Here is an 18,705-nt window from a genome sequence, read left to right as displayed (position 1 = left end):
AGTGCCATTTGTTTGGTAGCATGTTTTTTGCTGATCTTCGTCGTGATTGGATGCCTCTTTTAACAGTCTTGGTTTACTTTTTGTATTAGCTTTTTCTGTTTCTGAGTCTTTTGTCTTCTTTGCACATTGTTAGCTCTTAATATATTTCTTTTTCTATTAAAAAAAGGATTTGAATTAAGTGCTGGAATTGAGAAAATAAATCGTTAAAACTTTTGTGTAGTGCAGGCTTAGAATTATCCGGGTACAGGTCTAAAAATTTAAAAAATCAAGGTTATTTGCCATTTTGTTTTGACTGGAATAGTTCCACAATCAATTAGAAATATTATGGAAGCACAGGTTGTCAGGTTTCATGGTTCTTATCCAGGGTTATGATTGTATCAAATACTTCAAGAGCATAAATTTCTTGCGAGAAAATAATGTAATCTAGGGTTGCGGTTGCATCAGATATCTCAATCCTTCTAGAGCATGAAGTACCATGATAAAATATTGTAAACTGATTGCCATCTATGCCTTTTGGGTGCTGGTGTTAGGTGTGGGCATGCGGCTGCATGTTTAAGTGTTTTTCTTTCTTATTTTGAGACAGCTTCCATTATTTTGAAGTGTCTGTTAGGAGTACCCTTGTCCATACCTAAGAGCAACAGAGTGTTGGATATGAGTACACTTTTGTGAAGCAAAGGGCGGAGTATTAAAGATCTCAATTATATTTTGAGAACTTGGCCAGAAACTTTTGGAACTTGGCCACTTCTCTGATCAGACAGCAGTGGGTTATTGCCATAACAGTGAAAAGAGAGTTATGGGCTTGGAAAGGCATCCACTAAAGCAAGGAAAGGAGGAAACCTTCCCTCATTTTTGTTATCTTTTGGTTTGTGTGGAGGGAAAGAAATAAAAGAGCTTTCAAAGGGTTGGTTACACCCTTAAATGTTATTAAATACCAGCAGACTGCTACTGTTATTAGTTGGCGCAGTGAATTGTTTTGATTGACACTCATGTAATTCTTGATTTTTTTGACTCCTTGAAGTGGGGTGATTTCTTTTTGTTTGTTTGCACTTGGATAGCATCAATGACCTTTTATGATTTTTTTTTTTTTGCCATTAAAAAAAATATTGGCTTCTAGTTTTGAAATACTGGGTGATGGAGGATCGCTTGCCGGGAATTCTTAATGATCATATCGTGTTTGAAGATTTATAAATTAAGGATTTTGTTTTTAGTCAATAAGTCTAGATGTTTTACAAGTTTAGTCAATTTAGGGTTATTCTGTGTATTTTAAGTACTTTGGGTTTATTTTGTAATTATTTGTTTTAGTTAGGGTTATTATGTACGCCTATTTGAAGGAGGGAAAAATGGGATCAGTGTGCAAATTGGATATGGAGAAAGTGATCATGTCAATTGGAACTTCCTTCTTTATCTCCTCAGGAAAATGGGCTTTGAGGGGCTTTGGTGTAATTGGATTGCTCAATACATCAAAACTCCAAGCTTCTTGATGCTCATAAATGGCTGCCCTTCTGATTTCTTCAGCTCCTCGAGGGGCTTGAGACAAGGAGATCCTTTGTCCCCTTCTATGTATATTTTGGTTATGAGGGTGCTTAGCTTCATGATGATGAAAGCTATTGGAGGAGGGATCTTTAGAGGTCTCAAGGTGGGCAAAAATGGAAGGCTTGCAGAAGTTTCTCATATCCTTTTACAGATGATACTGTCATTTTTTGCGAAGACGACCGCTTTCGTATCCTCAACCTTGATTCATTTTTCTAGGGTTTGAGGTTGTCTCAGGCTTCAAAGTGAACCTTGGTAAAAATGAGTTTATTTCTATTGGAGAGAACACAGCCCCCGGGGGGGGGGGGGGGGTGTGGAAGGGGGCCTTTCTTGCTGGTTCTGGGTTGCAAGATGGGATCCTTTCCCATTAAGTACCTTGTTGTCCTCCTCAGAGCCAAATTCAAAGACAAAGGAGTCTAGGATCCCATTGTTGAGAAGTTTAAAAGGAGATTGGCACGATGGAAAAGAAATTTCTTATCAAAAGGTGGCAGACTCACCCTTAGTAGGAGCACTTTGAAGAATCTTCCAGTCTATTCCATGCCCCTCCTTCCCTGAGATTGGAGGGAATTCAGAGAAGATTTCTTTGGGGAAACTTAGGGGAGGAGTTAAAATATCACCTTGTTAGATGGGGAGTTGTTAAACAACCCTTATGTTCAGGAAGTTTGGACTGAAATTGCTCCTCATTTTCAATAAAGCCCTACTCGGAAAGTGGTTATGGAGGTCCATGAAGGAGAAAGACCACTTTTGATGGGATATTATTGTTTCTAAATATGGGCTCAAGCAGAATGGTTGGACAACTCACGATAGTAGTGGACCCTATGGAGTATGGAGTGGGAGTTTGGAAATTCATCAGGAAAAGATGGGATGATTTTTTCCAATTTGTGAGATTTCAAGGGGGAAATGGGGCCAATGTTTACTTGTGGCATGGTGTGGCGTGAGAACAACAATCTTAGAGCTGTCTTTCCTTCCATCTACAGCTTGGCTTGTGACAGAAGTGCCCTTATCAGTCATCATCTCCAAAACACTGATCAAGGAATTTTCTGGAATATTCCTTTTTCTAGGAATGTGGCAAATTGGGAACTTCATGCACTCTTTTATTTTTATAGAAATCTCTATAATTTCCGTTACCAAAACATCCCCAACGAATGAAAATGGTCTTTGGACAAAAATGGTGTTTTCACTGTTAAATCTTTCTACAAGAAGCTCTCCCTGATGGGACCAAATTGCAACTACTCCCCTTGGATTCATATTTGGAGGACAGCAGCCCCTTCAAAGGTTGCCTTTTTTGTTTGGGAGTCCACACATGGAAATATTTGGACCCTTGACAATTTGCGGAAAAAGGGGCTTAATCTCACAAATTGATGTTTTCTTTGTATGTTTGATGCAGAATCAGTCAACCACATTCTTCTCCACTGCCCTGGACGAGGAACTTGTGGAATATGGTTCTATCCTTGCGGTGGGTTATGGAAATTCCATAGGAGGGGAGATTTGGGCTTGGAAAGGCATCAGAGTCACCAAGGAGAAGCAAAAGGTTTTGAACCTCATCCCTCTCGCCATATTTTGTCGTGCTCTCGCCATTTTTGGTGTGCTTGGAAAGAAATAAGAGAGCCTTTAAAGATGCAGCTACTCCGCTTCATATCTGCAAAGAGCAATGGACTGCTGTTGTTTCCAGCTGGCTTAGCGGGCAAATTGTTAGTTATCTTAATGTAATCCTTGAGGTTTGTGACCCTCTACAGGGTGGTTGATGTTTTGTACTATGGGATGGCATCCCCTTGATGCCTTGCTAATATAAATTTCTCTTTACTGTTAAAAGAAATAAATTTAGGGTTACTGTATAATTATGTGTTTCAGCTGTATCATTGGGTGTGTAAGTACATTTTTTGTATTGTATTAGTTATTAGTTATCGTTTGAATTCAGAATTCCAGACTGACCCCCCTCTCTTGTACAGGTTCTACATCTCCTATCCTTCTTCCTCCTTCCTTCTCTTCTCTGTTCTGTTTGTCCCTTAACTCTCCTTTCTCTTTCTCTCTGCTCTATTTCTATTCTCTGCTCTCTAATTTTTGTACTGTTTCTATTTCCTATTTTGTACCTATTTCCTGTTCTGCCTGCTGCAGCCTCTCTTTCTTTCTCCCTTGTTCTTTCTTCTTCTTCTCTCAATTCTATTTCTGTTTTTTTTCGTTAATTCTCTTTCTTCTCTCAAATTATGTTTCTGTACCTGTCCTACATCACTCAGATAATAAAATTCCTTGGCTTAAGGTAGTCTCAGCTCTGTATGCAGAAGAATATGTTTCCACTTTATCTTCTTCATTTATGATAAGAAGGATGATGTTTGGTGATCCTCAATTGGATAACCGAGTTTGTTTGGGATGATGAAACAATTTTTAGAGCAATTGGAGTAAGAGAAACATCCTTAGATTGACCTAGAACATGGATTATGGTGATCCATATGCTCACTCAGATGGGGGCTGTAATATGGAAGATTAGGCAAACAAGACTAACTTAAGATCTGTTGCATGCAGAACAATATACATGGATTGGTGGAACATTGGAGAGTACGACTTAGTTATCTCCAAAGGCATTGTAGAAGCATGTGCAGTAGTTATTTCCTTCGAGAGCACAAATGCTGAATGAAAATGCTATAAGATGATTTGAAATGAAAGATTACAAGGATATGTATTTATATAAACATATGGGCTGCTAGATTACTCCTAAGTCCTAACTCTATTTGGATCGAGATTTGAGACTCCAACATTAGAAAGTTCACAAGATTGAAATTTGACCTGCTAAACTAGGTTAATTAGCGTAAAAACAACACTAAGGACTAGAGAACGACCAAAGTCCAATAGATACTAAGTCCACATCTATACTGGCCAGCATAATTGCTTCTCCCCCACCCACCGCCCCCCTCCCCCCACAAAAAAAGAAAGAAAATCCAAAACCCCCCTTAATAAAATTAATAAAAGCTTATAAAATTTTACTTGAGCACAACATCCCAAATGGATCCTAGTTTAAAACAGGCAAATTTCTCTAATTACTTTTATCCTTTGTGAGGCTCTTTGGTGCGCCTTTCCAAACTTGCATAATTATTTGTTGACAAGTTTTGCACAGTACTAAACTTGCATAATTATTTGTTGACAAGTTTTGCACATTACTGTTAAACAAGAATATTGTGGTTGATTACTCTGTTTTCTTGTGCTGATTGTAGAGTTTGGTTTTGGATGGGTTGGTTGACTTCCCTTCCAAGTCTTTTTTTGATTTACTCACCTGTGAGGTCACATTTCCTCTATAGTACTTGATTTGGAATGCTAAAACTCTGTTTAAAATTAGGACTTTTATGTGATTCACATTTCTTTTCAGGATTAATACATATTTATTTTGTTGGAAAAGAGAGAATTAATTGAAGGGCACCAAGGAAGTGCAACCCATTTACAAACAGTGTCAAAGGAAAAATCACCCCTGATACATGGTATAAAAATAGCCAGGAATTGTATGTCTATCATTTACAAGCCACTATACTAACTAGTTAGAGTGGGAGTCCATCTGTCTTTGATAATATTCAGCAATGTAGCTGATCTTTTGATGGTTCCTCTATTTATTTCCCTCAACATTATCCAAAAAAATTGCAGGGGACTTAAGAGTCAAGGCTTTCCTTCTTTCCTTACAGGAACAAATAGTCAGTTTACATTCTCTGCTATTAAGCAGTGGATACCTTTGAAAGCTTTGTCACCAGATGTTTGGCCTCTCTGATACTGAAGTAGTGAAAAATGAATGCTCGTTTATTTTACATTGCCCTTTTTCTTGGGGCATATGGTGTAGGCTTCTTGGTGTGTTTGGAGAGCTTGGCCGTGCCTGGTGAAATTGAGAAGTTTTCTTCAAATTTTTAAGGGCTTTGGTTCTCATAAGAGCAAAAATAATTTGAGATGTGCTACTTTTGCTATTGTATGGAGAATCTGAATGGAGTGTAATTCTAGAATTTTCAAGGAGAGGATGATTGACCTAGAGACATTGTGGAGCAGAGTTTTTTTTCTGACATCTTTTTTTGTGTTTTGCATTTGGTGTGTTTTTGATGTACGGTTACTGATGTACAATGTATCTGGAGAGCCTTGTGGTTTTCGTTTTATTTTATTTTAATTTATTTTATATGAGGACTTGTAACTGGAGAGCCTTGTGGTTTTTGTTTTTATTTCATTTTATTTGAGGACTCCTATCCTCTGCTTTATTGTAATCTATTTCTTATATTTGTTCTTTTCCTTTTTTTTTTTTTTAATATCTTTCACGTAAATGAAAACATATGGTAAATATTATTGTACTGTTGTGTCAAATAGTCTACCTGTATTTCAAATAAGTTGCACATATTTGTTCATTTGCTTTATCATTGTTATGTCTTTCATTGACATGAAGATAAATTTAAATGTTAATTTTATTATGCTATTTCATGTGGTTCTTTGCTTGCTTTATGGTGAGAATTTATGTTGTTAATGTTGCCTAAAATGGAATGTTCATTGGATGGTCAAGTATGCTGCTTATATATTTTTATTTGGAATTGCTGAAAGAAGAAGAATTTCTTTTTTTTGGATATAAATGGTGAATTTAACTTATGCGCAGAGAATGACTTTCATTTTATCTAATGCGAAGAGTATAAGTTATAAGTAGCATATATTTATTCTTTTGCTTTCATTGAGAGAGTAAAGCAGAGGATAAGAAATTCTCCTAAAAAAACAAAAATATTATGAGCTCACCACCTTGCTTTTTGCATTGAACCATTTTGTCCCCACCTATGGGAAGGATCAGAGAGTGTGGGAGGGTGATTCTTGGGGGCTGTTCTTTTCTAAATACTTTTTCTCACATCTATTAAAAATCCCTTTTCCTAATGCTTTTCCTTGGAGCCACATCATTTGGAAGGCTAAGGTTCCTTGGAAAACCGGACCTTTATCTGGAATGTGATGCTGAATAGGATCAATATGCATGATATGTTCCAGATAATAATTCCTTCTCTGTCTTTCTGTCCTGATATGTTCATGATATGTTGGGAGTCCAATCAAAATGAATGCCACTTCTTTCTGTACTGTAAGGTGGCATCATCGCTTTGAAATGCTCTCCTCTTCCATAGGTGAAGCTTGGATGGGCATCTTGGAATGTGGGAAATTTCTTGGTCATGAAGCATAGGGATTTTGGCTCAAGTAAGACGGGCTGTGTTATGGAGCACAGCAATTTTCACTACCTTATGGACTCCTTGGGTTGAGAGGAACAATCAGAATCTTTAGGAGCCACACATCTTGCCCTAGTCTGTTATGGGATGGAGTTGTGTTCTTGGCTTCATATTTTTGGGCCCATTCTTTCAGTTCTTTTGAGGTTTTTGTTGCTGTCTAAACTTCAAAGGCTTTGCCAGGCGGCTCTTATGTAATTTTTCTTACTTGTAGTTTATTGTATCCTGAGGACATCTTGTCCTCCTTTATTGTACATTGTTTTGTTTCTTAATACAACTTTTCTCTTATCCAAATAAAAAACATTGAAATAGCGAGGGGGAAAAAAAAACAAATCACATAAAAATGGCACCAATCATACTGTAGATCTGTAAAAAAATTTCCCTTAACGCAGCCAACAGAAAAAAACCCAAAGAGATGCCAAAAACAAAATTCTACCGCACAGCAGGGATAAAGTCAAACTCATTCCATTAAAAATTTGTGCGTTTCTCTCCAACCAAATTCCCCACAGGCCACAATACAAAGCAGAAACTTCATATCTCCATGGCTTACAAGCAGCTTTAGTCATGCCAAAACGTCTGAAGGAAGTAGGCAGAAAAAATTCAACTGCGAAGAGAGAAATTGGAAGATAAGTAGAGGAGAGGGGAAAAAGAAGAAGAAGGAAGAAGGAAGAAGGAAGAAGGAAGAAGGAAGAACATAGGAGGAAGGAGATAACCATGGTGGGGACAGACGCTTTCTTCTCTATTCAAATTCACAGAACTGCTTCTTACATGGCTTTGACACTGTATTTATAAGAAAGCCTAAAAATATAAAAAAATTACAAATAAACCACTAAAAGGCACATTTGTTACAGACAGACTCCCAAATGCACATAAGCCTATATACCCATAATAACTACTAAGTAAATAAATGAATTTTGGTTAAAGACCCAACAATCTCTTGACCCTGTTCTTTGAAGTTGGTTTACGAATTGGGTCAAAGTGATCAATCCAATTACTTGCTTCCATGTTTAATCAGTTTCCTCCTTCCAAAAATGAATCAACTCCATCAAGTTGAATAGGCACCAACGAGTGCATTGCCATGAAAGGAATCATCTTGCTTCATAATAAAGGAACTAGCGATGTGCTTCAATTTGGCTAGTAGAAGAGCTCGAGATGACATCAACTTTTACTTCTTCTTGTTGACACAGAGGCATCATGCTTATGCCTTGAAAGGATATGACATATCTTGAGAGGATGAATATTGCCCTGCAGTATCTCCATATAATTGAATCAATCTTGAAGATAAGCAAGTGAGATCATGGACCTTCAACTTGGTATTGTTCACCCAAGAAATCTTGTTTGGATGAGGATGTTGTTCAACCTCCAATTTAATTTTCATCAGCCTCTTCAGAAATTATATTTGTACAACAAGAAGGATCAATGACAAAATTATAAAGTCGCTTATCACAAATCACCTGTATCTAAAAAATGCTGATTGGTCTTCAATCTTCATTTTCTTCAACCTTGTCGGAAGAGAGGATAGGCCGAAGCACCATGTTGCGGTCTTCATCTAAGTCACTTGGGAATTCTTTCTCAGCTTCACTTACTTGGATGGCATCATCATCTTCTTCTTTTTCTGCAGCTGCTGTGACTTGATTAGTATATTGTGCTGCTCAATGCCCTAAACCATTGCACATGAAGTACATGCTTGTTTAATGCTATTTAATGTAGTTCTTTGCTTGTTTGATGGTGAGCATTTATGTTTTCAATGTTCTTGCTTAAAATGGAAATGTTTGCTGGATGGCCAAGAAAAATTCTAATACTTCTTTTTTGTTTTGACTTTCTGGAATAGGATGATCATGGTCAGTGCGGTGAAGTGGGTGGCTGAGGTCATTCCTGATGCACCTTATGCAATTACTGAAGACTTCATGAAGAAATTATTTGATGAGTATGACATAGATTACATTATTCATGGGGATGACCCATGCATTCTTCCAGATGGAAGTGATGCTTATGCCCTTGCTAAAAAGGCTGGTCGCTATAAGCAGATCAAACGCACAGAAGGAGTGTCAAGTACTGACATTGTTGGTATTGATTCTAACCTCATTCACATATTTGCATATCTTGTGTTATGAATTTTAATTCATATTTTGTAGGTAGGAGGGTGGGTTATTACATAATGATGCTTGATAATATTACATTATAAGCAAATATCAGCATGTTTTGGAATCTTCATCCATTGCCTGTCTTATTATCACTGGCATGACAAGTAGTGGACAAGTAGTGGGGGGTCAAGATACTAGTTGCTGGGCATGATGTGCTGATTGAAGTTTGAAAGTACAGACGTTTTTTTGCATATATCTTTCACTTCTTGTTTAACTTTTCATATTTGGTTCTAAGAAGGGCCTATTATTGGGTATATAATGAAAATTTGGGCTATAAAGCACATGTGTATAAGTTAGAGCTTTGCTTGTGACCACTCTGTTAAAATGCTAGAGGCTAGGACTGTACCTAGCTGACCTGGCATGGGAGTCTCCCTTGTGGGTTGGCACTGGTTGGTGGTTATAATTTTTGTTTTAAAGAATTTTATAGATATTTGTTTCTTTGTTTTTGGAAACACTAAATGTTTGAAACCAATCAAAAATTGTTTCAAGTGAGCAGAAAATAGCCAAACCACACTTTTCAGAGTTGTTGTTCAAGGTTGCTGGAACAGATTTTGTGGTGTTGATCATATGGGTTTTGTATTGTTATTGTACTTTTGTTGGTGTGGTGGAAGTGGAGGTGTAGGTAGCGGAGGTTTTATAATTGGGCGTCGTTATATGGTGTGGCATTTGTAGTTGAGGCAGTAGTCTTCATGTGGTGGAATAGGTAATGTTTTAGCTTTTGTTTTTTGGTGGTGGTGGGGGGGGGGGTTGCTTAGTGATTGCAGGGTTGGAGGGAAGGGCATTAGTGCTGTGGTGTATGACTTTAGTTTGTAGTTAGCTCTTAGTCCTGGGTGATTTTCTTTCCTTGACTTTAAAAGCATGTTCTTGTTTTTGTTTTATGATTTCTTTGTCATGCATCTGAAAATTCACATTTTATGTTTTCAGTCCTTTTTATTTTAAATTTTTTTTTGAAATGGATGATATGGTTAAAAGGTGCATCCAAGATGGCATATGATTGCTTCATTCTACTCCTTGGAGATTCAGAATTTTTATGGTTTAAGGATTGTTGATTGGTAACATTATGAACAGGTCGTATGCTTCTCTGTGTAAGAGAGAGAACTAGTAGTGATACTCACAACCATTCAACCTTGCAAAGACAATTCAGTCATGGTCATAGCCAGAAATTTGAAGGTGGATCTGATAGCGGAACTCGTGTATCTCATTTTCTACCAACATCTCGTAGAATTGTTCAATTTTCTAACGGCAAGGTGTGTGTTAAATGCTCTGTCCTACTAAAATCAGTTTGTCTGGAATCAAAGTACTTAATGGAAATATCTTGTAGTTCATTAAAATTTACTCCTCTTATTGCCTTGTTCTGAAACTCCTAATTCTGCTGGGGCAATTTCTTTGTCATCCTTGTTTTACATTTTTCCATTTGATAAACACTGTCATTCTGTAGTGCAGCTGTGCAAGTACAAAAATCGTATAATTAAAGAGTAAACTTGACTCAGCAATTCCTTATTTATGATCCAAATGTTGAATTTTGCTGAAATGGAATTCAAATTTGTGAGGGACAAATGACGTTGTGACTGTCTAATTCTTTTTGTTTATGAATGTCTTCATGTAAAAATTCATGCCAGCAATTCCATGCAATTTGTGTGAGGACCTGATATTCCCCTATCATATTTGCTAAATAAAAAAAAATCTTTAGCGATTATTTTACAAAAGATGAAGTCAGATTTCCTCCTATAGTCTCATGCATTGTCCTTTGCTTCTCTGGTTTCTGTTTGCCATAATTGTAGAAGTTGGGGCTTGGGTGTCCTGTAGTGCTTGATTTGTATGGTGGAGACATTGCAGCTTGCAGTATGGACAGTAAATTCTTTCTAAAACCTAATTATTGTCCTTTTGTGAGATGTTTGTTAAGAGAACCGGTGTTTCTTAGGCAGGATGGAGCCATCATTTTCTAGAGGTGATGATTTTGGGCCTTCCTTCACGTTTGGGATTTTAATTACTGGGACTTACCTGATTGTTAAGTGAAATAAAAGATTTATATATTTGTTTTGTAAACTGTTTGGATGTAGTTACCTACAGGTTCATTCTCTGCTAGTTGATTTTTTTATTTTTATTTTTTAATTTAGGCATAAAAGAAAATATTATATTAGAATAGAAGAGAAACTAGAACACAAAGGAGCAGAGGACAAGCTGTCCTCTTGATACAGAAAAATAAAACAAAAACAACTAAAAAATTAACAGGGCTCCGCCAGTTATGCCTCACATCAGTTATCTGCACCTCTAGAAACAAATCAGAAGAAGAATGCTAGAAAGAAACCAAAAAAAAAGAAAAAGGGAAGAACCCTACTCTGCACTAAATCTAGTTCCGTGATCCTTCTTTTAAAAATTCTAGAGGTAGGCTTCAACCAAATACCCTACACAACAACAAAAGTAGCACATCTGTCAAGTATTTGCTTCCTTATGTTCTCCATGGCCTTTATATCTTTGAAGAAAAAAAAACTTCAAAAGAAGAAGAGCACTTCCAGTTTTCCCTGAACACACCAAAAAGCCTGCTCCAAGTGCCCCGAGAAAAAATGGACAGTGCAAAAGTAGGCTTTTTTTTCACTGCTTTGGGTAAAAGAAAGCAGACATGTGGAGACAGGCTTTAGAGATCTTCTAACCTGAAGCTAATTATTAGTCTTAATCCTGTAAAAAAAAATAGCTGATCAAATAAAAGCCTAATCGTAGACAAAGTTGTAGGTTTCCAAGTCAAGGAGTATGATTGAAAAGAGCATTTGTATCAAAACACCTCCAACCCATCCGAAGCCAAACTCTACAATCAGAGCAAGAAGAAGGAATAAATCTATTGTTCCCAAGAGTTAGGCCAACTCCATAACTTCCATCTCACTTAAATTGCTCCCAAGAAAAAAATTTAAGTTAAAGTAGACCTCTTAAGGACCAAAACAAAAATCTGATATTAGGAAGTTATGGCGATTCAAAAGATTGGAAAGATGAGGAAACATATTAAAGAGAGGTTCATCCCAATCCTCAAGTCCTCCCCAGAACAAACTCTCTCCGCAGAACCTTGTAAGTTTGTCTATGAAGAGCATATCTAATTGTATTAGTGTCTATAATTGATTTCTTTTGTGTAATACTAGTTGACAGGGCCTCATTGGTAAGTGCTACAAGATCTTGCACATTGGAACCCATGGTTATGGACCTTAATCCATTAGCATGGAACATATTTTTTTCCAAGTGAAATCCCCTAGTATATGAAAAAGTGAAAAAGTTCTTGAATCTAATCAAAGGAAGGAAGAGGTACGAAATCTGGGAATGAAACTTCCAGGGACTCCCATGAGTAGCATTAATACTAACTTTGGCATCCCACAGGCTCTGTTGGATTTGCAATTTGTTGCAATTCACCTATTGCCATATAACCATTTACTCACCAAGGCAATGCTTTTGGAAACTACATTTCCCTATCCCAAACCATCCTCATATTTGGCTCACAAACTTTGTCCCAACCATGGTCTTAAATTTCCACGTAATTTTCGAAATTTCCAATTTCCGTCACCCTCGAAATCGAAATGGCAGTTGATTTCTGTCTTGCATAATTTCTGTCGAAATCTCAACGAATCATCTGAAATTTATCGTAATCTTGAAATTTTAGCGAAACTTGTCGAAATTTTAACTATACAGTAAAATTTCATCGGAATTCAAATGAGAGATTTAGGAGTGAAGTGAAATTTCTCTTTTGATTTATTTTATTTATTCTATCAAAACAAAAGATTATTACAAGTGCTTTTGAAATTATATGAAAAAATAAACTTACAGTGACATTTTATTTAACCATTCATATCTAAATTATCATTATTTGTATAATAAATAATATTTAAATGATTTATGAATTTCATTTGTATTAGCTGAATATGTTTAATGTACATTATCTTACAAATATGTTTGATACACATACTATTTTACAACTTTTCCACCTCATACAAAACATAGATGTATTTAATTTGTAATATATTAGTCCTAAAACTTATATTATTATATTTGTTAACCATTTCTAAAGTTTCACAAAGAATTCCATGCTTTACTACTAATTTCCGTCATTTTTTCAAATCGAAATCGAAATTTTTGTCAAAATTTCCGTACTTTTGGAGTTACGAAATTTGAATCGAAATTGAAATGTAAGACCTTGGTCCCAACTAACCTAGTAGTCCCTAGAACCCTCCCCCACCATGGACCCCAAAAACCTCTCGTCAAAATTTCATTTTAGCTCAATTGACCTCTCCCACCCAGCTGTGGGATAGAGTTATTTTATTTTTTTTGGCATCTTTTAGGGCACGTTCTTTTGGTTTTTTTGGGGGATATCACTGCCTGATCTATCTAGGAATTGGAGGGCAGCACTTTGTAATTAGCTAGTTCATGGAAGATGCCTTATCCTCCATCTTCTGTACTTCTGTAACTATGAATGGATTTCTACCATCTAAAAAATATTTCTAACTTCTTAGGAACACTTAATGGGGACTCTGAAAAGATACAAAAAGTAAAGAGGAATAGACAACTAAGATGCCTCAACCAAAGTGATATGCCTCCCAGAGTAAAAACTACTCTTCTCCAAACATCCAGCTTCCAATCTGCCTTTTCCACCATATGATTCCAGGACACATCTCTAGGGTTACCTTCTAAAAGAATATCTAAATAATAAAAGCTGCCAACTCCGCAAAACATGACTGATAAGATCATATTATATGATTTATATGCGTTGTTACAGTTTGATTCTGGATTCTGAATACATGAGTTGTCTTGTGCTTTTTTCTTGTTTTTTTTTTTCCCCGATATTCAGTTAATCGATTTCTTCTGTACTAATGGGCAAAACATGAGTTATAAGACCATGTCATATATGATTTATATGTATCATTACAGTTTTACTCTAAACTCCAAAACTTCTACCTTGACGTAACTTTGACCAATGGATTTGATTTTTCTTTCTCTTGTGTATTTTCTTTATTTCTCTCAAGTGATCTGCTGACTACCATTTTGTACTTGCTTGCTTGTTTCTGCAAGACATCCTCATAATTTGTAGCGTGTTCTCATCTCCCCTAACTGTTTCTTTAAAAGAAAATATTGCAAATGAAGTTTACCGCTTCTCCTTTTAATGAAATATGCATGCTTGTGGTTGCAGGGGCCAGGGCCAGATGCACGCATAATTTATATCGATGGTGCATTTGATCTTTTTCATGCAGGACATGTAGAGGTATGTCATGTTCCTTTTCTTACGTGCCTAGGGATGAATGTTCATTTATTTAATTTATGGTTGATGTAATTCCTTGTGCGGAACATGTGAAGGTATACCTTATTCTTACATTCTTGTGGATGAAAATCATCTAATTTATGATTGAGATAGTTGTGTCTTATTCCTCACTTGTACTTCCTTTTCTCTTTGATTTGGTAAACTTCTAGTGTGCATGTTAATATTAATATGTGATCAAATATGAGTTTGTATATTAGTATTTGAAAATTCTATGATTTTAGGTCACAATGTCATATTTGGTTAATTGAATCTCTATTTTTTAGGAAAAAAATAGTCATATTAGAGGGATTTGATAGCTTACAAAGGGGAAAAAATTGTCATCATAAAGCAAATGACAAGACAAAATATTTTATTTATTCGTAAAATGTTATAAACAAGGAATGATTATTCCTAAATTCCATAAATGAGAATGTTTATTCAATTCCTACTACATGTTTGATGGTATGACACAAACTTTTGCATGAGCGACTGTCTTGGGGATTATTATAATCTCATACAATATCTATTTCATTCCCTCTTCATTCAATTCCGTGAACCAAGCATAACCTTTGTCTTTTCATATATGTATGTAGGCATTCACGTGTGCACTCTCGTTGCTGATGCATGTGCATGTGCATGCTAAAACAGGGCTTGTAATGTGTCTCATTTTGTTTAATGGTGTATTCAATTGTTTAGGTCTCTTTTCTGATCTTCTACTTTGTTAAGAGCTTTATTATTTAATTTATTTTTCACACTTTCTGTTAATTTAGTTGAAGACATGTTGTGCATGCAAGTCATTTGATTCATGATTTACATTTGACCAGTGAGAATTGATGCACACTTTCACAACATATACCATTTCATACAAGAGTACTGGAATTCCCTCACAACTTCCCTTTGTCCATGGGAGCAAAAAATAACAAGCTAAGACCACTTGCACTAATATTTGAAACTGGCTACTTTTAAAGCTAATAGTCTTTTTTCTTAAAGCTAATTGTTTTGTGTGCATGCTTGTCTGCTTATGCCCATGTTTTTGTGTTAGTTAGTAGTGTTATTTTACTATGAGTTTGTTAGTTTAGCTACGAAAAAATGTTACTCTTGGAAGTGGTTTGACTTTTAAGTCATGATCTACATTAAACAAATAGCTTTGATTCACATTTGAGGCGGACAACGCTATGTTTCTATTATATCCATAATCTTAAATTTCCACATAATTGTTGAAACTTCTGTCAAAATTCATTTTATACCACCTTCAGAATTGGAAAGAAGGCCAATTTCAGGCTAAAAAAATTTCCTTTAGAGTTTCCATGAATCGTTTGCAATTTGTTGAAATCTTTAATATTTTTTTTAAAAAATTGTCAGAAATATCTCTGTAGAGCAAAATTTTGTTGAAATTGAAATTGGCATCTCAAAACCTTTTATACTAAACTCTTTTTTTTTTGATCAGTTAATGGTAAATAGTATTGATCAAAATGGATATGTACAATATACACTTGGGCATACCCAGGCAAGGGTGAACCAAGCTCCCAATTTTAAGATCAAATCAAAACTAGACAATATCTTGATATAGATCAACCTGGGCATACCCAGGGGCCAATAGGCCAAATGAAACAGAACAACCGAAAGTAAAAACAAGCATTCCAAAACTCAATCAAAGGAGTACAATCCAAATTTATCATAAACGGCTCTATAAGTGTGATTCTGAATCACCTTAAACAGCCCCTCTGGTTCAATTGATTTGCTATCAAATTTCTTTTTGTTCTTGAAATGCTAGAGGAAGTACACACCAAGCAAATCTTCTTTCCAATAGATTTAATTCTTGTGCCCTTTGCCTCCTTATGCAACCACTTCAGAGCAGCTTTCAGGGATGACATAACTCTAGTGAACCCCATTAAGTGTCAGACATGATCCCACACAATTTTAGAAAATTTACATCTAAAAAAGATATGATCAATAGTCTCAGTATCAGTTTTGGAAAATACACAGTTTTGGTCAACTCCTTCAACAAGCAGTTTATCACTGGTAAAAAGTTTCCCTTTTATTCCCAGCCACAATGTGAAAGCATGTTTAGGCAAGCTACCACATTTCCAAACCTCTTTGTGCCACGTGACTTTGTTTCCCTTGTTCCTCCAGTAATTGTAAATTTCTGAAGAACAAATCTGACCATCTACAACCCAATGATTAAACAAACTATCTACAGCCACATGACCCCCCCATCTCTGCAAGATCTGATTTTTAATCTCAATCATCCTCTCGAATAAAGGGGAGTCTTCATGTTTTGAAGAAGCATCCCAAAAAATAGCACCCTTCAGGTAAATCTGGTGAACCCATTTTGACCATAAAGAGTCTTTTTTTTTTCCTGGATGTTCCAAAAGGCTCTAGTGAGAAGGGCTTTGCTCCAAGCTTTAATATCAAAAACTCCCATGCCTCGTTCAGCTTTAGGGAGGCAAACCTCCTTCCAGGCCACAAAGGGCCTCTTCCTTCCATCCCATGGAAAAGCTCTACAAAGTTTTACAACATGATCTAGCACAAAATTTGGGATAGGGAAAATAGCCAACCAAAAACACTCCACACCTTGAATAATAGATTTAATCAGTTCCAGCTTACCTGCATAAGAGATTGTGTGTCTTGGCCATCCACTAAGCAGGCTAGTGATCCTGTTAATCAAAGGTGAATAATGCATGGAATTCAATCTTGAAGCTGCCAGAAGTATCCCCAAGTAACGAAGAGGAAATTACCCTTCATTGAACTCTGTAATTCTTTTAATCCCATTCAAGTCCTCACTTTTCACACCAGCTGAAAACAAGTTGGATTTAAGACAGTTAGCAATCAACCCTGAACACCGAGTAAAGTTACCAAGGCAATCCAAAAGAAGCTTTACTGAATTAAAATCCCCTCTTGAGAACAAAATCAAATCATCTGCAAAAGCAAGGTGAGTGATTTTAAGATGTTCACATCTAGGATGGAAATTAAAATCAGAATTTTCTTCAAGAGATTTCAAAAGCCTAGAAAGGTACTCTAAGCAGATCACAAAGAGCAGAGGGGAAAGGGGATCCCCTTGTCTAAGCCCTTTCCTCCCTTTAAAGAACCCAAAGTAGCCTCCATTCAAAGAGATAGAGTAGGATGTAGTAAACACGCATTCCATGATCAAATTGACCATGCCCTGAGGAAAATTAAGCTGTACCAACATCTCATTCAAAAACTTCCAAGACACTGAATCATAAGCTTTCTTGAGGTCTATTTTCAACATGCATCTGGGTGACATCTTTTTCTAGCATATTTCCTCACAAGTTCTTGGACAAGGTATATGTTCTCCACCGTACTCCTATGTTTAACAAAGCTGATTGAGTTGGGTTAACAATCTCCTCAAGACAAGGCTTGATCCTTGCAGCTATGACCTTTGCAATGACTTTATACATCACATTGCAACAGGCAATAGGTCTGAAATCATTAACAGTTGAGGCATGACTAGGCTTAGGAATCAGAGCAATAATAGTGTGGTTAATCTACTTCAAAAGTTTCCTAGTTGAGAAGAATTCTTTAGCAGTATTAGTAAACTCCTTCCCCACAGTATTCCATGATCTCTTGAAGAAACAAGCTGAAAACCCATCAGGACATGGGGATTTCCCATCACCAATACTGAACAATGCTTGCTTGATCTCTTCATCAGTAATAGGATTCATAATCTGGTCTCTTTGAGAATCATTAAAGATACGACCTTTTGCAATGATTTGATCATCAACCATAGTATTATACACCTCCTTCCCCAACAACTCTTTATATAAACAAAAAAACTCCTCAGCCACTTGCATTTGGGAGTTTGTTTGTTCTCCATTGTTCTTCATAACAGCTGAAATATGATTCCTGCTGGTGTGCCTTCTCATAAGAACATGAAAGAAAGATGTACACTTTGTCACATTCTTTTAAATACTTCCCCTTAGCTAATTGAGCTAGAAACATTCTGTTTGCTTCTCCAAGTCTGGAAGCCTCAATCTTCTTCTCTACCATTGTCTCCTGAATATCAGTATCAGAAGGATTGTCATAAAAAATTTCTGTAGGTCCATCAATTCAGCGTTGGCTTTATCTGCTCTAGCTGAAATATGGAAAAAGTGCACAGCATTAAGATTTCTCAAAGGTTTCTTTAAAGCATGCAGCTTCTTAACAAATCTGAACTTGTTGCAGCCCCTGATTCTGAACTCCCAACCAACCCTCCTTGACCACTTCCTGGTAGTCACAGTGCATAGTCCACATATTGAAGAACTTGAAGGGTTTTCTCCCTAACCCTTCCTCCTCAAAAATTGAAAAAATACAAGCTGAGTGAACAGAGAAGTGCCCTAGTTACTGGAAAACTGCATAAGCATTGTAGTCAGCCAACAGCTAGCTAGAGTTCACCACAGCCCTGTCTAGCTTGCACCAAACCTTACCATTAGACCACGTTTGGTGACATCCACTAGACCTCAAATTTGAGAGCCCCAGATCAAAAAAACATTTCTTGATGTCTTTAATTTCATAAGCAGAAACAGGTTGCCCATTCCTCTTCTCATCAGCAGACAAA

At 36.5% G+C, this 18,705-nt stretch overlaps 1 protein-coding gene across 1 annotated transcript in view; it reads left to right on the top strand.

Annotated features, from left to right (window-relative positions):
- The window catches only part of LOC131160108 (ethanolamine-phosphate cytidylyltransferase), a 49,624-nt gene that overhangs the window by 3,154 nt on the left and 27,765 nt on the right, over positions 1-18,705 (top strand). The window contains exons 2-4 of the mRNA XM_058115451.1: positions 8,569-8,804; positions 9,950-10,128; positions 14,043-14,114. Of these exons, the coding sequence (XP_057971434.1) occupies positions 8,569-8,804; positions 9,950-10,128; positions 14,043-14,114 (487 nt within the window). The remainder of the gene's footprint in view (positions 1-8,568; positions 8,805-9,949; positions 10,129-14,042; positions 14,115-18,705) is intronic.

This window comes from Malania oleifera, chromosome 7 (assembly GCF_029873635.1).
Source record: "Malania oleifera isolate guangnan ecotype guangnan chromosome 7, ASM2987363v1, whole genome shotgun sequence".
In the NCBI taxonomy this organism is placed as follows: domain Eukaryota; kingdom Viridiplantae; phylum Streptophyta; class Magnoliopsida; order Santalales; family Ximeniaceae; genus Malania; species Malania oleifera.
The sequence above is the reverse complement of the archived record's forward strand: the minus strand, read 5'-3'. Positions and strand labels throughout refer to the sequence as shown.